General features: G+C 44.3%; 1 protein-coding gene across 1 annotated transcript; it reads right to left on the minus strand.

Annotated features, from left to right (window-relative positions):
• Positions 1-88: 88 nt before the first annotated feature.
• Opn1mw (opsin 1, medium wave sensitive) lies at positions 89-18,977 on the minus strand. The gene is made up of 6 exons (XM_006992450.3): positions 18,881-18,977; positions 11,521-11,817; positions 8,027-8,195; positions 6,171-6,336; positions 2,336-2,575; positions 89-282 (listed from the first exon to the last, which is right to left on the minus strand). The coding sequence occupies exons 1-6, from the start codon at positions 18,975-18,977 to the stop codon at positions 172-174; spliced, it is 1,080 nt and encodes a 359-aa protein (XP_006992512.1). The 3' UTR covers positions 89-171.
• Between the last annotated feature and the right edge of the window lie 1,144 nt (positions 18,978-20,121).

A 20,121-nucleotide genomic window follows, 5' to 3' on the forward strand; every position in this document is an offset into this window, starting at 1 on the left:
TCCAGGCCCAGTGCCTGAACACCCAGTAGCTTAGATAGCCCCAAAATGTTGTAGTCATCTCTAGAACTTTCATTGGGCAAGGGGAAATTATGTTTATTTCATAATGATGGAGGAGGAAGGAGGTAAGACATGGCCAAAGCTTTGGTGGATGGGACAGGTTGGAGGCGGACCTCATGCAGGTGACACCGAAGAGACAGACGAGACTTCTGTTTTGGAGGTACTGGAAAGTTCAGAGATATCATCAACTTTCTTTCCAAAGAGCTGTAAGATGCAGTTTCGAAACTAGAAGAACAGAAAACATTAATCAGCAAAGCAGAAATGGCTAGTGCACTGTGCTAAAGGTGAGGCTTGAGACATTTGGTACTGTCACATTGTGGATGTACACCTTCCCTTCTCCCATTTGGAATACTATGAGTGGGATGAGGAAGGCTCAGCTAATTCTTTACACATATGAATAGAGGAGGTCTGAATCATCTAATTTAGTGGTTAATGGTGATTCTAGTTGAATTGTGACTGCTCCTAAAAAATGCCAAATCCTAACTACTGGAACCTGTGACTGTACCTTTTTTGGAACTGGAGTCTTTGCACATGTGTGTTATGATGAGGTCATACTGGATTAGCATTGTCACTAGTCCAGTGACCAGTGTTTTTGTGAGAAGAGGAAGATTTAGATAATATTTAACATCCAGAGAAATGACTATGTGAAGAATACTATTGGGACAGCATGTTTGTGAGTAGTAGGACAAGGGAAGCTAGGAGAGAGACACGAGACTGACACTGTCTCAGCACCTCCAGAAGGAACAATAAGAATGCTGACACCTAGACCTCAGACTTCTGGCCTCTGGAACTGTGAGAAACTTAATTCCTATTTTCTTGTTTTGTTTGCTTGTTTGTTGCTGAGCTAGGAACTTAGCCTAAAGGTTTGTGTATGTTAGGCAAGTACTCTGTCACTGAACTACAGTTGTGTTGTTTTAAGCCACAAAGCTTGTGGAATTTATTGTGGTACCCTCAGGATACTTAGGCAGTGACCAAAACCAATGCCATCTAAGGAGCTCAACTACAAAGCTTTGAGAACCCAAAGTAAAAGCGTCACTAATTTCAGCTCTATTTATGACTATCTCCATTCCCTCTCACATGAAAACTCTCAAATGAAAACACTTAAGTGTTGACATTGACAGCATTAGAGATGGGCTAAATAACAACATGAACTTGGCTGAAAAACTGGCAGATAAGGCAAGAAATTCATTCAACATCTACTTACTGAGTTTTCACTTCATTCCTGACTCTATTCTGGAGGGAGATAGCAGTGAACAAGAATGGAATCCCCTGTTCCAATTTTCTTGGAATAAAGCAGAATGAGTGAAAGTAAAATTTGCACACCTGGCCACCTTTGTTTCCTGTCTTTCACAAGGATCTCTTTCTAGAACTGTTTTCAGTTTTTGGCAGAGGAGATCTGGGGTGGGGCACTTGCCTGGCATGCACCAGACCTTGTGTTCCATCCCAAGCACCAGAGGAAGGAAGACAATAGAGGAAAGAGGAGTCAGTTGGAAGGACTCACAGAGTCTGATGAAATGAGAGGCCCCAGTGAACACTTCTGATTACTAATAACTCATACAGTAGATACCTCTTAATGAAGTGCATATGATGGATTCAAGGAAGAGGAAAGCAAATGGCACTCAGAAGGTGATGAACCTCTTAAGGTTCACCTACAACCTACCAGGATGTCTAAGAGTCATAGCAACTTGTGTCAAAGTCCAATATGATAGCTAAGGATAGTTGCCATCAGACAAGACTTTGGACAAAGCCATAGCATGCTCTCTCTGAACTAATTCATGAGCTCATAAAAGCTCTTGAACTCTTAGCTAGTATAGCTAAGAAAGGTTAAACTTATAAGGAGGCAAAAATCCCAAAGTCAAGGTTTGAAAATGGAAATATTTGGAGTTGAACCTGTAAACACAAGAGGAACAGAACTAGCTAGTGTCATTGCGTGCTCACTGAGTTCTTAGTACATCTGGATTATAACAGCACCCTTTGAAGATTCCTGTCCATAGTTGTGGGGTCATCAGAAGGGAAGAACTTGCAGTGCACTGCACTTTCTTAAGTGCCAGACCCAGGTGGAGACAGTGCAAGGATAACAGAGCTCATGGTTAAGAGGAGGTCTGGAGAGGGTGGATCACATGCAAAGCCTTCTCACACTTGTTTTCTTGGAGGCGCATCATCAGACCCCACCCCCAGGTTCTCCATAAAGTTTTCTCATTGATGACTTGATTCCAGGTAAGAACCTTCACTGAGTTATGGGCCATTTTGAATTTGATCTGCTCATGTTCTTGCTTACCTGCCGGTTCATAAAGACATAGATAATGGGGTTGTAGATAGTAGCACTTTTGGCAAAGTAGGATGGTATGGAGGCCACAAGAGGGTGGAAGGCATAGCCAGGGTGGGCAGTAGCAAAGCATGCAAAGAAAGTATAGGGCCCCCAGCAGAGGCAATATGCAAAGACCATCACCACCACCATTCGTGTCACCTCCCTCTCGGCCTTCTGGGTGGACTCAGATTCTTTCTGTTGCTTTGCCACCTAGAGAAAGACAAGAACAGTGAATGGAGGAGTCACTTAGGGCTCTATATTTGGAGGGACTATTGGTGTTGCTCAGGCACTGAGTCAGGATACTAACAAGAAGAGGGATACCTAGGGATCTATGGGGAGTAGGAAATAGTCCACCTAGTATCCCAATCCTGCTTCCCACCCTAAGTCAGAGAATGACTTGACTTGGGAGCCAGAGTGGTCCTGGAGCCTTGTAGGAGTTCCTGTAGGCCTTGAGGTAACAAGTGGCTGGCCTGGGCAAGGTCAACCCTCAGACCAGACTTTTGAAGCTGTTGCCTGTAGTTTCACAGAAGTTTGTGAAAGAGAACTAAGGAGACTGAGTTTAGCCTTTATATGATCCCTTCCAAGAAGATCTAGTCTTGTGCTAAGGTTTGAGTCTGGAGTCTTGAACTGAGCCCTAGAAGTCAAGTTTGCTTTAACTAAACCGGGCTTGGTAGGGTGCCCAGTGGCAATGCAAGAGCCATATACACACTTAATCCAGGCTTTCTAAAGGATAGAAGTCAGCCATTATCTGCCATGGAAGGTTAGCTGTAAAAGGAACCATGAGGGCTAGAATCTGGGGAGAGCTGATACAGCAGTGATGGGTTTTACCAGCCAAGAGCTAACACTGCTAAAGCTTGAAGGAAACCCTGTGGGAGCTAGCTAAATTGATTCTGATATGAGACCACCCACCCAGGGACCAAATTGAAGCCTTCATTACAAGACACTAAAGTGAGTGGAGCCTCCTGGTGGAGCTCATGGTCTTTTCCAGAAAGAACTTATAAATACCCATTCATGCAGGGGTGAGCACAAAGCAGCTTCATATAGGAAAAGTACCACCTAGAGGGACTTTCTGTTACACAGGGTCCCAGCAATGAACAAATGGAACACAAAGAAAATGATAGGAAAGTTGTTGGACAAAGGGACAATTTATGCTGGAGAGGGAGACCAGTAGAGGAGCACAGAGCTCTTAGCATACAGTACCCAGCTCACACATCCCCTTACTATCATTTTTTTTTTTTTGCGGGATAATCCCCAGTGGTAGCCTGGCCTGGGTAGGGATGTTGATGGGTTAGGGACTGCTAACAGAATTGGCTTCCTAAGATGGAACACCAGACACAGGACAGTGGAGAGCAGGTCTGAGGGCAAATAGCACCCTTGAGTCCACTTCTTGGTCATCCTCAAGAGCCCCATTGTGGTGGTTTGAATGAGAGTGCCCTCCATAGGCTCATATATTTGAATGTTTGGTCCCTAGTTGATGGAAATGTTTTGGAAGGAGGTTTGGCCTTGTTGAAGGAGATGTATCATTAGGGGTGAGCTTCGAGGTTTCAAAAGACCATGCCAGGGTCAGGCTCTCTCTGTCTGCCTCCAACTTACAGATCAGGATGTAAGCTCTCAGATACTGCTCCAGCACCATGGCTGCTTGCCTGCCACCATGCTCTCCACCACAATGGTCATGGACTCACCCTCTGAAACTATAAGCATCCCCTAATTAAATGCTTTCTTTTATAGGTTGCCTTGGTCATGATGTCTCTTCACAGCAATAGAACAATAACTAAGACCCCGGTGAAGGGAACGCAGGTGCTCTGTTGGTTATGCTCTGTAGGAGGATTGTTCTGGGCCAGGGGAAAGGCACAGTTCTGCTCCCTTACTGGGTTCTCTAGGAATGGGCAGGCAGTGACTTTCCATCCCATAGGAGTGAGAACAAGGAAGCAAAGGTTGAGACTGCAAGAACTTCATTTATGTATATCAGTCTTGTTGTGTCTGGATGACACTGTATCCTTGGAGCTGTTCATCACCTCTAGATTTTACAATCTTTCTGACTCCTTTTCTGCACAGATCCTTGAGCTCTGAGGACTGGGATTTGATAAAGACATCCCATTTAGGGCTGTGACAGTACACACAAGACCTGCACAAATTTAAACCATACAAAATTCTAGCACAGAGAGGTAGAAGTCCCACCCCTAACCAAGAAGCTATTTGCAACTGATACATGCTGGAAAAGGGAAAATCAGTTTTCTCCAATGGAATGTCAGTACAGTAGGGCATATCTACCACACTCCAGGAAGCTACTCCATACCCAGGAGTAGCTTTTAATATAAATAGACTCCATGTTTTTGTTGTTATTGTTTGTTTGCTTGCTTATTGTTGGTTTTTGTGTGTACATTTTTGTTTTGCTTTGATATTTTTGTCTTAATGATTTTTGTTAATTTGTTTTGACCATTGTTTTTTGTTTTATGTTTGTTTTTTTTTATGAGAGGGATAGAAGGAGAGAGAGAGAGTTTGCATGAAGTTGGGTGGGGGAGGATTTGAGAGGATTTAGGAGAGGGAAAGAATATGATCAAAATAAGTTGTACGTGTTTGGCTGGCTTTTGGGACCCTATTCCTCATACTGGGTTGCGTTGCCCAGCCTTAATACAAGGGAAGGAACTTAGTCTTACAGCAACCTGATATGCCATGTTTTGTTGATACTCATGGGAGGCCTGTCCCTTTTTGAACAGAAACAGAGGGCAAGTAGATTGGGGCTGGTTGTGGGAGGTGGGGAGAGGGAATGGGAGGAGAGGAGGGATATAAAATAATTGAATAAATTTCATTAATTTAAAAAAGAACCTCAAATTTATCTCCCAAAAGAACGTCCTGTGTCACACTACTCAATGTTTTTGTTTTTTTTTTTTTTTTTTTTTTTTTTTTTTTTGAGGTAGGGTCTCATAGAGATCAGGCTAGCCTTGAATTTGCTATGTAGCAGAGGATGGCTTTGAACTTTTGATCCTTCTGCTTTCACTTCCTGAGTGCTGAAATTACAGGAGTGTGCCACCACTCCCAGTTTATTTGGTGCTTAGGATGGAACTCAGGGCTTCAATACATGACATCTCCTGTTCCATACCATTGGGTCTTAATATTTTCTTATAGGTATAGTGTGGTGGTTTGAACAAGAATGTTCTCCCATAGACTCATGTATTTGAATGCTTAGCCATCAGAAAGTGGCACTATTTGAGAAGGATTAGGAGAGGTGGCCTTGTTGGAGTAGGTATGGCCTTGTTGAAGGAAGTGTGTCGCTGGGGGTGGGCTTTGAGGTTTCAAAAGCCCACACCAGGCCAGCATTTCTCTCTCTGCCTGAAGATCAGGATGTAGCTCTTAGCTACTGCTCTAGCACCATGCCTGTCTGATTCCCATCATAACGATAATGGACTAAGCCTTTGAAACTGTAAGCAAGCCCTCAATTAAATGCTTTCTTTTATAAGAAGAGTTGCCTTGGTCATGGTATCTCTTCACAGTGATAGAACAGTGACTAAGACACAATGGGGATTGAAAAACAGTTTAAGCCAGGAGTGATGGTATATACTCGGAAGGCAGAGGCAAGTAGATCTCTGTGAGTTTGAATCTAGCCTGATCTACATAGCAAGTTTCAGGCCAGCCAGGTCTCCATAGTGAGATTTTTTTCTCCAAAAAAAGTAGTTTAAGAGACTCAGGTGTATTGATAGATTCCTGATCAGAGCAGTGTGGAGGTAAGAGAGTTACCAGGTGTGCCTCTGAGCTTGCCTAGACATCTTGCTAGTTTGGGATGAGGGCAGGAGGGTGAAAGGCTTACTGCTCGGATGGCCAGCCACACTTGGAGGTAGCAGACTACGATGATGCTGAGTGGGAAGATGCAGCATGTGATCATGAGGACCATCATATAAGACTGAACTCCAGGGTACGAGGTGCCACTGAACACATCTGGGCCACAGGATGTCTTCAGGCCATAAGGCCAGTACCTAAAGAGAAGGGCCATCAGTCCATTCTGATTTAAGCTAGGGCAACCTGGAACCTGCCCAATCAACCAGGACACACCCCTGACTTGAGTCAGGTTTTTAAATGGAGAAGAAATTAAGAAATGAGAAGTTAACAGGTCAATAGCATTTCATATCTACACAGTGTTGTACTTCCAGAATATTCTTATCACCTTAAAATTCTTTAGTAAGATTTTAGTAAATACTTTTCCATTATATGCTTCATATCATTTCTCTTCTCTTTGTAGTAAGATATGCATAATATAAAATTTGCCATTATGACATTGAAGACTTTCCCAAGGTTATGCAATTATCATCATTACCTGGTTCTAGGCTATTTTCGTAAGACGGCGAGGAGGCCTCCTCTTCCTCTTACTTTTTAAGAACACCTATGAACATCTGAATTTTTTTCTGAGGCCATTGTGCCAGGGCTGTAATGAATGGACTGCTCCCTGGGTAACCATGGAGATGAAATTAGATCATCCAGTCTGGGCCTCCACCAGGACTAGCGCTAGGAAATTCTTAGTTTCTGGCAGTCATTGTGGTTCTGGAGAAAGACAAGCTTTTTACAAGTCTTATTTTATAGAATGATGGAAGCTTCTCAAAGAAAGAACATTCCCTGTCCAAATGCCACAAGAACACATGTGGTGGTATTGTGTTCCCCAAAATATTGTACACCCTAATAAACTTATCTGGGGTCAGAGAAGAGAACAGTCACAATATTAAACATAGAGGTTAGGCAGTGGTAGCACACACCTTTAATCCTAGCATTCCAGAGGCAGAGATCCTTCTGGATCTCTGTGAGTTCAAGGCCACATTGGAAACAGCCAGGCATGGTGACACATGCCTTTAATCCCAAGAAGTGAGCCTTTAATCCCAGGGAGCGATGGCAGAAAGCAGAAAAGTTTATAAGGCGTGAGGACCAGAAACTAGAAGCATTTGGCTGGTTTCAGCTAAGATTCATTCAGAGGCTTCCAGTCTGAGGAAACAGGATCAGCTGAGGAATTGGCAAGGTGAGGAAGCTGTGGCTTTTCCTGCTTCTCTGATCTTCCAGTATTCACCACAATAACTGGCTCCAGGTTTGTTCTTATTAATAAGAACTTTTTAAGATTCCAGCTACAAACACACACTCAAGATTGTTGTGTACAACAGTGAAATCAATTGTTCATGTCTCATTCTTCCCAACCAAACATCTGATCCGCTGCCTCATCAGTTTTGAGTATTTTCCCCAAAGAATGAGCCTGGCCAGGATATAGATGACCTGGTGTACCTTCCAAGAAACCTCTGAAGGTGGTAGGGTAAAATGTATGAGAAAGGCCTGGCACAGAGCTTGTAAGAAGACCCTGAAATCTAAAATGTACCCTATGTTCACTTATACTAGGTTGGGCATTTTGGATTTTTCTAGTGTTCTTGTGAGCTTCTTATACTTGAGAAAAACATTTACATAGTCTAGAGAGTGGGCCATAGGGCCCCTTTTGAAACCATAGACAAATATTCATACATTCATGTGCATGCTGCAGTGGGAGCCCAGGGAGAGTTTTCTCCCTCCTTCTTATAAGCAGGGAGCCATGCAGGCCCAGAAACCAGAAGTGAATTGATATTCCTAGAGATCACAGTCTGACCTTCCCCACTTGGTCCTACAGAGGCTACTTTCCTAGCATTGTTACACCCTTACCTGCTCCAGCCAAAGATTGGTGGGGCTGTCCACACACCAGCCCAGACCCAGGAGAAGATGATTCCCACAGTGGCCAGTTTAGCATCAAATCTCATATTGCCAAAGGGTTTGCAGACCACCAGCCACCTCTCCCAGGAAATAATGGCCAGGGACCAGAGGCCTGTGATGCCTATGGGGGAGAAGAGATAGACCGGGGCTTTGAGTCAGAACAAAGGATTATTTACACTACTTCCTCCTACTAGCCAACAATTTTCAAGACTCCCTCATAGTTATCACACCAAATCCTCTGAAATGTTTTCAGGTCCAGAGTACAGTGGACCTCGTGGTGAATGGACTTTTTTTTCAGTCCATTTTTATGACATGTGTGTCTCACCTTCTTTTCTCATCTCCTTCAGGCTCTTCTGCTTTGCTTCCATGCTAAATCCAATGGCATGCCTTCTTCCCCTCTGTCTTCCTATTCTCTTTCTTGTCTTCCTTCTAGCCACAATTGCTTCTGCTCTGGAGCAGGATGTCCTAGCTCTCAGTTTAGTCGCTGAGTCATAGAATCTTGAGGCTGGTACCTTAGAGCTCTCATAGCTCTCTCTCCTCAACCTCAGCCTACATACCCCATCACCAAAAAGAAGGCAAAAAAAAAATACTCTGGTAGCTGATGGCTTTGTACTTATGTGTCCACTGGGGCCCTTAAAGGGCTTTTTGGCCGGGCGGTGGTGGCGCACGCCTTTAATCCCAGCACTCGGGAGGCAGAGCCAGGAGGATCTCTGTGAGTTCGAGGCCAGCCTGGACTACCAAGTGGGTCCCAGGAGAGGCTCAAAGCTACACAGAGAAACCCTGTCTCGAAAAAAAAAAAAAGGGCTTTTTGTCCTCTTGGCCTCTGGTAATTTCTTCCTCTGATGCCATTGATGGAGTTCCTGGAAGCCCATATCCATATGGGCATGACCACACTGAGGTGTCATTGTTTCAAAGAAACAGAACATATGATCTGTATCCTTTCTGCTTGTTTGCTGTTCTTTTAAGTGTTTGGGGACAGTTCAGAGTCTCTCCAATTGTTTGTAAGGTGACACAGGTTCCCACTCCTTCTTATGCCCAAAGGTGTGCACACAGGCCTCAGGCACCCATGAACCAGGGTGGGGAAAAGTATTTATTGTTCATTCACCTAACCTCTAAAGGACACTCTGTATTCCTTTTTTTTTTTTTTTTTGGTTTTTCGAGACAGGATTTCTCTGCGTAGCTTTGCGCCTTTCCTGGGACTCACTTGGTAGCCCAGGCTGGCCTCGAACTCACAGAGATCCTCCTGGCTCTGCCTCCCGAGTGCTGGGATTAAAGGCGTGCGCCACCACTGCCCGGCTCTGTATTCCTTCTATTATGAAATAGGCAGTATTAGAACACTCCTAGTTCGGTCAGCCAGAGAAAGGACAGATGTTCTCAGATCACACTACTGAGGTGGCAGACTATAAAATGTCATTCCTGTTCATTGTCACTTCACTGAATTTTTATTGGTAGTCAGATCATATCCTTGTTTGAGGTACTTTAGTATAGAACACTGTTGCTAATATTTTAGTGCATAATTTTAAAAGATGTATTTATTTTTATTTTGTGTATGGGTAAACAAAGAATACTCTATGAGTAGGACAAAGGCAAGCCTAGCAGAAGCAGAGCCAGACATGAAGATGCCACTTGGGAAAGGCCATGTAACCACCAAGGTGCACATCTCTAACAGAAAGCACTTGGGCCTGGGAGATAGACATTCTTAACTTGATCTTTCCTGATTACTCTACCCTATAGATTTGGATAATGTCCAGTACTTCCTCTGATCTGAACTTAATCTTCCCAATGGGTGAGGGGCAAGGAGAGACCAAGAGCTGGGGAAGCTACTGGTAGATATCTGCTGGGTACACAGCTAGGCAAGTGGGGTTCCAACCAGGTCTGTTTGTGGGTCTCCCACCCCCAGTCCAGACCTCTCAAAGTCTCTTTTTATATACATGGCATTTAAACCCTCCCTTCTCATATATGCTCGACAAAGCCTGTCTTCCAGACTAGCTACTACTGGGCTCTCCTTAACCATTTAGAGATAAGGTAAGAGAGGGATAATGGAGATACTGTGTTGTCACCATCTAGTTACTGGGCCCTTTCCAGCACAGAGCCTAGCACACTGGTACTTCTTAGCCACCACATTTTAGGGTGTGTATGTGTGTGTAGTCATGGGGTATATGTGGAGGTTAGAGGACAACTTTCAGGAGTTTCTCTCTTTCTACCATGTGGGTCTTAGGAATTAAACACACCTCATCAGGCTAGGCATCTTTACTCATCAGCCTTTAGCTACCTAACCTAAGCAAATCATAGCCAATAGATCTTAGTGATGGTTGTAAAGAAAGGTGTCTAGATCCAGTCAATATCTCAAAAGCTCTGATGTCTTTCTCTGAGAACAGCTTGCACAGTGTCATTAACCAGCCTTAGAGACAGGATGGAAACACACATATCCCTGATTTGAGTAGGAGTCCATCCAAGGTGCCCAGAGCCTACCCTTCATATGGTTATGGAATTCTCTGATTCGTGATCTATCTATTCCCACATGAGCTCCACAGTCCAATACTGGGTACATATAGCTAGAGCCTGTCTCAATGTTGGACTCAAGCAAACACTTGAAAATTCGTGCTCAGAGAGGGTGCCTGAACTGGCAATCTACTGTAATCAGACTGGTGATGACCCTAATTGTCATCACAGAGCCTTTATCCAGTAACTGATGGAAGCAGATGCAGAGATCCACAGCCAAACACTGGGCCGAGGAGCTCTGGGAGTGCTCCTGAAGAAAGAGAGGAGGGATTGTCAGAGCCAGGGGGGTCAAGGTCATGATGGAGGAACCCACAGAGACAGCTGCCCTGAGCTTGTGGGAGCACATGGACTCTGGACCAACAGTTAGGGAGCCTGCATGGGACCAACCTAGGCCCTCTGCATGTGTGTGACAGTTGTGTAGCTTGGTCTGTTTGTAAGGCTCCTAGCAGTGAGATTAGGACCTGTCTCTGGTGCTTAGCTGCCATTTGGGAACATGTTTCCCCATGCCCAGCCTTTATATAGGGAGAGGAGCTCGGTCCTTCCTCCTTCCTCAATTTGATGTGCCATGTTTTGTTCAAGTCCATTGGAGGCCTGCCCCTTTCTGAATGGAGACAGAAGAGGAGTAGGTGGATGGGAGGGGGTAGATGGGAGTCGAGGCAGGCACGAGGTGGGGGAGGAATGGGAGGAAAGGAGGGAGGGGAAACTGTGATCAGTATGTAAAATAAAGGAAAAAAGTTAATAAAAAAAAAAGAAAATGTGTGCTCAGATGTAAGCCTTCAGAATTTTGTAAGCCTGTCCTTCAACCCTTGTGCTGACTGTGATCCAGCTTTTACCACGAGTATCTCCCTACATACTGTGTCTCATATATGCACACCATGTGTGAACCTCAGGGTTTGCAGTATGGTTTTCTTTAGGCACACTAGGTTGTGTCTTCTTCAGCTTACCACACAGGGAGACAATGTAGCCTTCCACCACACACAGAGGGTGGCCCAGCACGAAGTAGCCATAGATTTGGTTCACAACACTGATAGTGCCTGCAATAGCGGTCTCTGCTAGGTCAGCAACTGCCAAGTTCACCAGAATCCAGTTCAGAGGATGGCGCAGCTTCTTGAACCTCATGGTGGCTGCCAGCACAAGTCCATTAGTGAAGACAGATGCAATGACCACAAAGATCATCCAGGTGCTGGTGAGGTGGTACACCCACCTGGGAGCAATGTGATAATTGGGGCCTTCAAAGGGACCTGGAGGCAAGAGGTACAGAATGAAGGAGGAGCTGCACAAAGCTATACACAGCTGCACTAGCATCTTGATCCCACTTTTCCTTGCTCGAAATGAGCCCTGCACAAGAAGCTATTAGGGTGAGCCCTAATTCAGTAGGACTGGTTTCCTTATAAAAGGGGGACATTTACTACTGCTGTTTTTGCCAGAATAATTGCACAGGGTCACAAGCCCCAATCTCTCCTACTGTATAATAAGGCTTCACAGCACTAGGAAAGTACACACAAAGAGGCCTTTGCTTGCAAGAATTCTACAGTCTATGCATTGCAAAACAAAACAAAACAAAACAAAACAAAAAAAAACAAAAACAAATAACGAACAAACAAAAACCACAGTCCCTCCCAAAACCAGCACAAAATAGTTCAAGAAAAACAGGACTGTCCTGGCTGTGCTAGGAGGGACAGGTAAATTTCATCCCCAGCACAACTGTACTCTATGATACCTCTGCTTCACTCTGTGTACTGGCCTTTTTGTTTCTAATAGGAAACCTTGCACAGATTCCCAAGGACCCCCAATATAAGATGTAGGAACAGGACATTGACAACCCAAGACTCATAGAGTCTGTCTCTATGCAGAAGGGAATAGTGTGAAGCAATAGGGCTCTTTTTCTCTTTCTTTCTTTCTTTCTTTCTTTCTTTCTTTCTTTCTTTCTTTCTTTCTTTCTTTCTTTCTTTCTTTCTTTCTTTCTTTCTTTCTTCCTTCCTTCCTTCCTTCCTTCCTTCCTTCCTTCCTTTTTTTTTTTTTGGACAGGGTTTCTCTTCGTAACAGCTCTGGCTGTCCTGGAATTTGCTCCGTAGACCAGGCTAGGCTGGCCTCGTACTCACAGAGATCAGCCTGCCTCTGCTTCCCAAGTGCTGGGATTAAAGGCGTGTGATACCACCACCCAGCACAATGGGGCCTTTTAATAGACCCCAGAACAGAGAACCCTCAGACTGTCAATGTATCTCCCCTGAGAAAGTACAGCAGGTGAACTGGAGCAGAGCAGGGGGAACTGGTGGTATTTGGCACCTCTGGTTTATAGACAAGCAAAGAGGTTAGAGCAATTGAATGTCACAGATTCTAAGCCAGCACCCTTTCCAGATGATAGACTCCAAACCAGGCAGAGCACTGACAAAGGTGGGTAAGGACTAGCTAGGACCAGGCAGCAGTCAAGGAGGGGGACCAGAGCCTCTAGCAATGACACCAGAGCAGCCTGTCCCTCCTGCTTGAAAGTAGTAGAACGGGATTCATAAAGAGATTAGCAAGAGAAAGGTAGCAAAAGTGAACTCCCAGGCAAAAAGTTTGTAAGGAAAACAGGGAAGGAAACAATTGAGTTGGATGGGGCCAGGAAAGCTGGACTTCTTCAAATCTATCTTGTAGTCTAGATTTTCCTTTGGAACATTATTATTATTTTGGTTTTTTGAGACAGGATCTATAGAGCCCTGGATGGTGCTGGAACTTGCTACATAGACCAGGCTGGCCTCACACTCACAGATCTGCCTAACTCTGTCTCCTGACTGCTGGGATTAAAGGTGTGGGCCACCATGCTTGCCTCCTTTGGAACCTTATAACCAACATATTGCATAATTATAAAAATAAATTTGAGACAGGGTTTGTTTATGTAGTCCTGGCTGGTCTGGAACTTGCTATGTATACCAAGCTGGCCTTGAATTTATCCTGCCTCTGCATCCTGTGTATTGGGATTACAAGCACAGTGGCTTATGTCTGATCTAAAATTTAAACTTAAAATGTAATATCTGATTGCCAGATGTGGTGGTACATATCTGTCATTAAAAAAAAAAGGTAACCCCTGGTTATCAAAACCAAAACAAATGAGCCTAAATGCGCACATTCAGTCAATAGCCAAACTCCAGAGAGAGGGACTGAAAGTACAGTGTCTCAACTACACAACCCAATGACATACATCCTCAGTGTGAAAGGACACATGTTAGGTCTTTAGTAATCCTATTTAAGTTTTTAAAAAATTTTGTCATTTATTTTATGTGTGTAGGTATTTTGCCTGCATGTATTCTGTGCATCATGCTAATATAATGCCCACAGAAGCTGGAAGAGGATCCCCTGGAACTGGATCTTACAGATGGTTCTGAGTCATTACGTGGGTGCTGGGAATCAAACCTGGTACCTCTAGAAGAGCAAACAGTTAAGGCATCTATCCAGTCTCCTAAAAACTTATTATCACTTTTTTTATATGCATGGGTGTTTTGCCTGCATGTATGTCTATGCCCTATGTGAGAGGCCAGAAGAGGGTATCAGGTATCAGATCTCCTGGAATTGGAGTTACAGATTTTTTGTTTGTTTGTTTTTGTTTTTTCAAGACAGAGTTTCTCTGTATAACAGCCCTGACTATCCTGGAACTCACTCTGTAGACCAGGCTGGCCTCAAACTCAGAGAGATCCACCTGCCTCTTGCCTCCCAATTGCTGGAATTAAAGGCGTGCGCCACCACTACCACCCAGCCAAGTATAGATGGTTTTAAGCTGCCATAGGAATCAAATCCAGATCCTCTGGAGGAGCAGTCAGTGCTTTTAACTGTTGAGTTGTCACTCCAGACCCTAGTCATCTTCTTTTTGGGAGGCAGTGGGGGGAGGCAAGTACCTGACTTGCTTATTTAGCTGAAGAAAGCTTTGAACACATGATTGTCCTGCCTCTACCTCCCAATTTCTGGGGTTCCAGATAGGTACCACCATACCCAATATTGATATTATTGTTTATAGTAGTGTTTGTATCACTCTTTTGAGGTGTGTGTGTGTGTGTGTGTGTGTGTGTGTGTGTGTGTGTGTTCTGACATAGAGAAAATGAGTACTTATATGACATTAAGTTCTAATTCCTGGATAACAAGATTCTTATTGGGAGGAAAAGGAAAGAGATGTAATACCTATGGTGTTCTCTGGTGAACCAAATCACTATTGGAGAATGGAGACATAAGAAAAGAGAATTGGGCATGGTGGTGCATTCTCATAATCTCAGCATTCAGGAGGCAGTGGCAGGAGGACTTTCCATGAATTTGAGGTCCATCTGGTCTACATAGTGAATTCTAGGCCTTCAGGCCTACGTAGGGAGACTTTGCCTAAAAAATGAAGGGGAAAGAATTGAGCATACATCCGACTTTTCACACATGCTGCACTTCGGAGAGTCCAGTGGTGGAAACTAAGGCATGATTCCCTTTATTAAAATAATCAAGCTAGGAAGGGAAGTCAGGGAAGAGCAGCTTGGCATTCCAATTGCTTAGCACATCTGGGCATCGCACTTCAGCAACTTGTGATTTCCCAAGAAAAGAGATGCTTCTGAAAGCTGTCTTCACTGAGACACAAAACACCAGCTGGATACTGGTCTAGCCACTGAGGGAAAACTAATCAAGAACTTTAGCTTTGGTGGCTCTTAGTTAACTTCAAGATTGCTAATTCTTCTTTTCTAAGATTTATTTTTATTATTTTTAATTATGTATAGATGTGTGTGTCTGCATGTAGGTATGTGCTTGTGAGTGTAGTTGCCCTCAGAGGACAAAGGTATCAGATCCCCTGGACCTGGAGTTATAGGCTCCAACTGTGAGACATCTGTTGTGGATGCTGCAATTTGAATTTGAGTCCTCTTGGAAGAGCAGTAAGTGCTCTCAATCACTGAGCCACCTCTCCAGCCCAAAGATCACTAATTCTGAAGATCATACAGCTGAGCCATACACCATTCATATCCTGCTAGCTTTGATGCAGAGAATAACTTTGAGGTGTGGGTTGTGGTAACAGTAGCTTATATTACTCTTCAGGGACCTGAAGGCTGCTTTTACTGAAAGCACTGAAAGCACTGTCTCTTTACTTAGGCCTGCAGGTGTCTGACAGGGTGACTGGGATGGGATGACAAGGCTTGGTCCATATGTCTTCCCCCTTGGTGCCTTGATCTTTGAGTTAGACTTTACTTAGCTCTGTGTATAGACTTGGTGATAACTGAAAACAAAACCCAGGACCACCCTGATCCACACTCATCCAGTGTCTTCTCCCTCCTAGAAGCTTCAGACACCAAAAAACCATCATGAATGGAGGCACCAGGCCAGGGAAGAAGTATAAAAGAGGCAGCACCTGGATTTCTAGGAGTAGCCAATGACTTGTATGAAAAATAGAACATCTTTTGAGACCACAGCTATAGTCAGAAGAAAATCCCCAGGCCACTCCAGCAAACAAAGAAAAGCTTGCCTCTCTCTCTCCCTTTGTCTGCACAGCAGCCTTTCTGCTCAAGTTGTGAGTTTTCTGCTTGAGCTGATGTCCCAATAAGGTTTTACATGGAAGCTCCTAACCCAGGGCTTGCTCTCACTTCTATTACTTCTGCCAAAGGATTCTGCCTCTGGTATCAGTCAGACCTTCAGATCAACTGTTTATCTACAAACAATAAAAGAAGTAATAATGAATACACTCAAAGGAGCATGTTAAATCACATTATAGGCTAGTCACCAGCAATATTTGAAGTGAGGAAAAGTTCATGGAAAATGGTTATTTTCTTTAAAAAAAAAAGTGCAAGGAAAATAAAAAATGTAGCAATTGGGCCAGGGAAGTAGCTAATGGTAGAGTGCTTGCTTAGCATTCATGAGGGGCTGAGTTTGATCTAGTAATCAACATGAATATGTACACTTTATTTGAGCCTTGATTCAATTAAACTAAAAAAAAAGTATAACGCTTTTTTTCTAAGCATAGTAGTACATGCCTGTAATCCCAGGACTCTGGAAGCTGAGGCAGGGGACGGTGAGTTCAAGGCCACCCTGGGATATAAAGTTCCAGTGGGTAAAGCCACTTGCCCCAAACCTGACGATCTGAATTTGGTCCCTGGAACACATAAGGTGGAAGAAGAGCTCTCACTCTCACAAGTTCTGACCTCTGTGTGTATGTTGTGGTATGTGCCCTCTCAAAAAATAACTAAATTTAAATGTAAAACAAAACAAAAACATGGTCTTTTTGAGACAAGGTCTTGAGAGCTATATAGCATTGGCTGGCCTGGAACTTGCTATGTAGATCAGACTGGCCCAAACTCATAGAGATCCACCTGCCTCCACCTCACAAGGGCTAGGACTAAAGGTGTGCACCATTACTACTAGCTGACTTACATTTTTGACACAGGGTTTCATGTGTGGCAGAGTGGCCTCAAACTCCATATGTATCAGAGGATGACCTTGAACTTTTGATCCTTCGGCCTCTACATCCTAGGCACTGGATTTACAAGCATCTGCCACCATGACCAGTTGAAAGTAAGATATTGCTAACATCAACTAAGATAGTGTATAATATCCTGGAAACATTGCTAAACTTTTGATATTAGGATGGCATCATAGTTATGTTTTTTAGAGTCCTTTCATCTTAGAGATACATCCAAAGTACATACAAAAGAAAGGATATGATGTGTTAGATTCATGTCTAAGAATCAGGAGGAGCCAGTAAGATGGCTCAGTAGGTAAAGGTACTTTCTGTCAAGCCTGACAAACTGAGATTGATCCTAGTCCCCGTGGTGATATATTGGGTACCCTAATAAATTTTAACTGAAGATCAAAGAACAGAACAAACCACTAAATTAAACATAGAGGCCAGGCAGTGGTGGCCTACACCTTTAATCCCAGCACTTGAGATCTCATGCCTTTGCTTGGGAAGGACACACGACTTTAATCCCAGGAAGTAATATGGCAGGACACAGAAAGGTATATAAGGTGTGAGGAAACAGGAACTCACTCTCTTCAGGCTGAGGATTTCACAGAGGTAAGAACGTGGCTGGCTGTTCTGCTTCTGATCTTTCAGCTTTCACCCTGATTTTTGGCTCTGGGATTTTTTTTTATTAAAAGATCATCTAAGATTTGAACAACAGGTCCTCACATGGTGGAAAAAGAGAACTGACTGCCCCAACTTATCCCCAGACTTCTACACACATGTCCCCAAGTTGTCCTCTGATCTCCACATGCAACTCCTCTCCCTCCCTCCCTCCCTCCCTCCCTCCCTCCCTCTCTCTCTCTCTCTCTCTCTCTCTCTCTCTCTCTCTCTGTCTTCCCCTCTCAATAAATAAATAAATAAATAAACAAATAAATAAATAAAATGCAAAATTAAAATAAAAATAATCAGGAAGAAAGAGAGTGGAAGGGTCACAGACAAAATAAGATAAAAACCCATGGAAGCTGAATGACAAGGGCTTGAGTTCATGATACTCTCCCTATTACTTTGATATATACTTGAAGCTTTGCACAAAACAAAGCCTCTGACATCAGAAAACAGGGGTGTTGTGCCATAATGAAGCCTAGAACCACAACAACCCTGTGGAGGTGAAATACAGAAACCTAGCTAGTCTGGCCTAAAGTCCCTGTTCCTACAGTGGTGGCCCTGGCAACCCCAGAGCAGGGTGTTGCCAACACAGGGTTCTAGGGAAGCTTTAAGGAGAGATCTGGTGCTGGACTGGGGCTTGCCTTCAGTCATTTCATAGTCCCACATGCAAAAATTTTTGCATACATAGCTTCTAAAGGCAGAACTCAGGCTGCCCTGATAAGACCTCAGTTCCTAGGACTGCCCAAGACAGAAAGACCATTTGTTAGCTCTCCTCCTCAGAAGTGAACAGCTTTGGTGGTGTGCCTTAGGCCCTGGGTTGGACAATATAACTGTCACAAGGTCTTCTAACCTAGTCATTTGTCTTCTGCTGTAGCTTCCCCAGCTTCCCTGTCTGGGGTCAGGCACACTCAGAGGCCTGCCAAACTTTCCCATTTCCTTCAGTGGATCTATGTTCTCCAGACCATCTCTTCAGCCTCTTTGTGACTTTAGAGGATAAAAAGACAGATCCTGTTCTTCCTCAAGGAGGAAGATCTTATGAACCCTTCCAAGGACACAGATTTCTAGAGGCTAGGAGGAGTGTGTGTAGTTTTAGGATGACTGTGCTTTTAGCTGCCCACTATGACATCATCACTAAAGCTAAGGGAAATATGGTTACGTAGAAGAGAGAAATTGAGGGTGACTGGTAGCTTTTAGCATAGCCACCTTGGTTTGGTGACTGAACCTCCAGGGCACCTGTTGCTCACCTCTGGTGCTGTTGCTGTTGGTATAGGTGAAGATGCTTGCGTGGGTGCTATCCTCATAGTGGTCCAGTATCTCTCCTCTTGTAAGCCTTTGGGTCATGGCTATGGAAAACACTGTCCTTGGAACCTGCCAGAGTTGGCACATTGCATGTGAGGTTACAGAACTTTATATCAGCCTGCAGGATCAGCCCAGGCCTCCTTACCTTAAGGGATCCCAAACACTTCACCATCTGATCTCTTAATTGGGCCCAGGACTTAGATCACCCCCTCTTACCCTCACTTCCCTGTTCCTGAGTTCAACCCACAGGGGTGGCTCAGGGCCATTTGCCCACAGTGGAACCTGCATAATACACACCCCCACCCCTTCCACCCCTGGCTTGCAGTAGAGCTTGTGGTAATCACTGTAACCCTTGCTTGTGATTACGTGTCTTCCATCTCTTTCTACTGCTGTAGGTCAGACAGGCCCTAGGATGGGATTTTGTGGTTCAGAGTGTTGAGTAGCGAAGCAGCTCAAAGTTCCAGTCTACCTCCCTTTTCTGGCTTTGCTGAAAGCCCCTGGAAACCTTTCAGGCAGAGATCTGGAACAGGACTGTGTTGCAGGACAGTTTTTTTTTTTTTTAAATTGGGCCTTGTGCCACAGTGTGTGTTAGGAGAACTGCTCCCGTGGGAAAGAGAATAGGCACTGACTGTGCATCTCTCTTTCAGCTTCAGCCCACTTCCTCCACCCCTACCAGCTGCAGCTCTTACAATCACGAGGGGCCCATGTAATTCTTCCCAAAAGTTTGGCACAGCACTGGAAAGTGCCTACGTGGTACCTTTATCTTGCCTGTTCAAATGCACAACGTGTCCTTGGATTATACCTGATTGCTACCTGCTTCTTGACAGTGTCTAGACAGGGTGCCTCACTGTCCTTTGCTTACAGTAGTGTGGCTGCTGGCCCCACAATTAGCAGGAGCCACTAATTCCTTGAACACGGCCAGTTCCAAGCAAAGACTCCTGATTTCCTGCTATGGCCCCCTCAGGAAACACATCCACTCTTAAGGTTTCTACCAGTTCCTTTCTACTTGGTCCTGAAATCCAGCTGCCTTTGGGTTGGCTTCTTGAGCTCAGTAAAGTCACATGGGCTAATGGAATTAATGTCTCCAACTTCTATGCTATCATTCTTCAGTACTCCTGCCTCCAAGCTTAAGGCTGGAGCCAGGTAGAACCTTATTACCCATCCCAAGAGTGGCTCTTGGAATTAA

The sequence above is a fragment of the Peromyscus maniculatus genome, chromosome X, assembly GCF_049852395.1.
Source record: "Peromyscus maniculatus bairdii isolate BWxNUB_F1_BW_parent chromosome X, HU_Pman_BW_mat_3.1, whole genome shotgun sequence".
In the NCBI taxonomy this organism is placed as follows: Eukaryota; Metazoa; Chordata; class Mammalia; order Rodentia; family Cricetidae; genus Peromyscus; species Peromyscus maniculatus.

Excerpts from the sequence above, each read along its gene's own strand:
- Opn1mw (XM_006992450.3), bottom strand. The coding sequence starts at position 18,977 with ATGACCCAAAGGCTTACAAGAGGAGAGATACTGGACCACTATGAGGAT. Across the intron at positions 11,818-18,880 it reads CAACAGCAACAGCACCAGAG|GTCCCTTTGAAGGCCCCAAT; the intron begins GTGAGCAACAGG and ends TCTTGCCTCCAG. Across the intron at positions 2,576-6,170 it reads TGTGGCTGGCCATCCGAGCA|GTGGCAAAGCAACAGAAAGA; the intron begins GTAAGCCTTTCA and ends GTCTTTCTCTAG.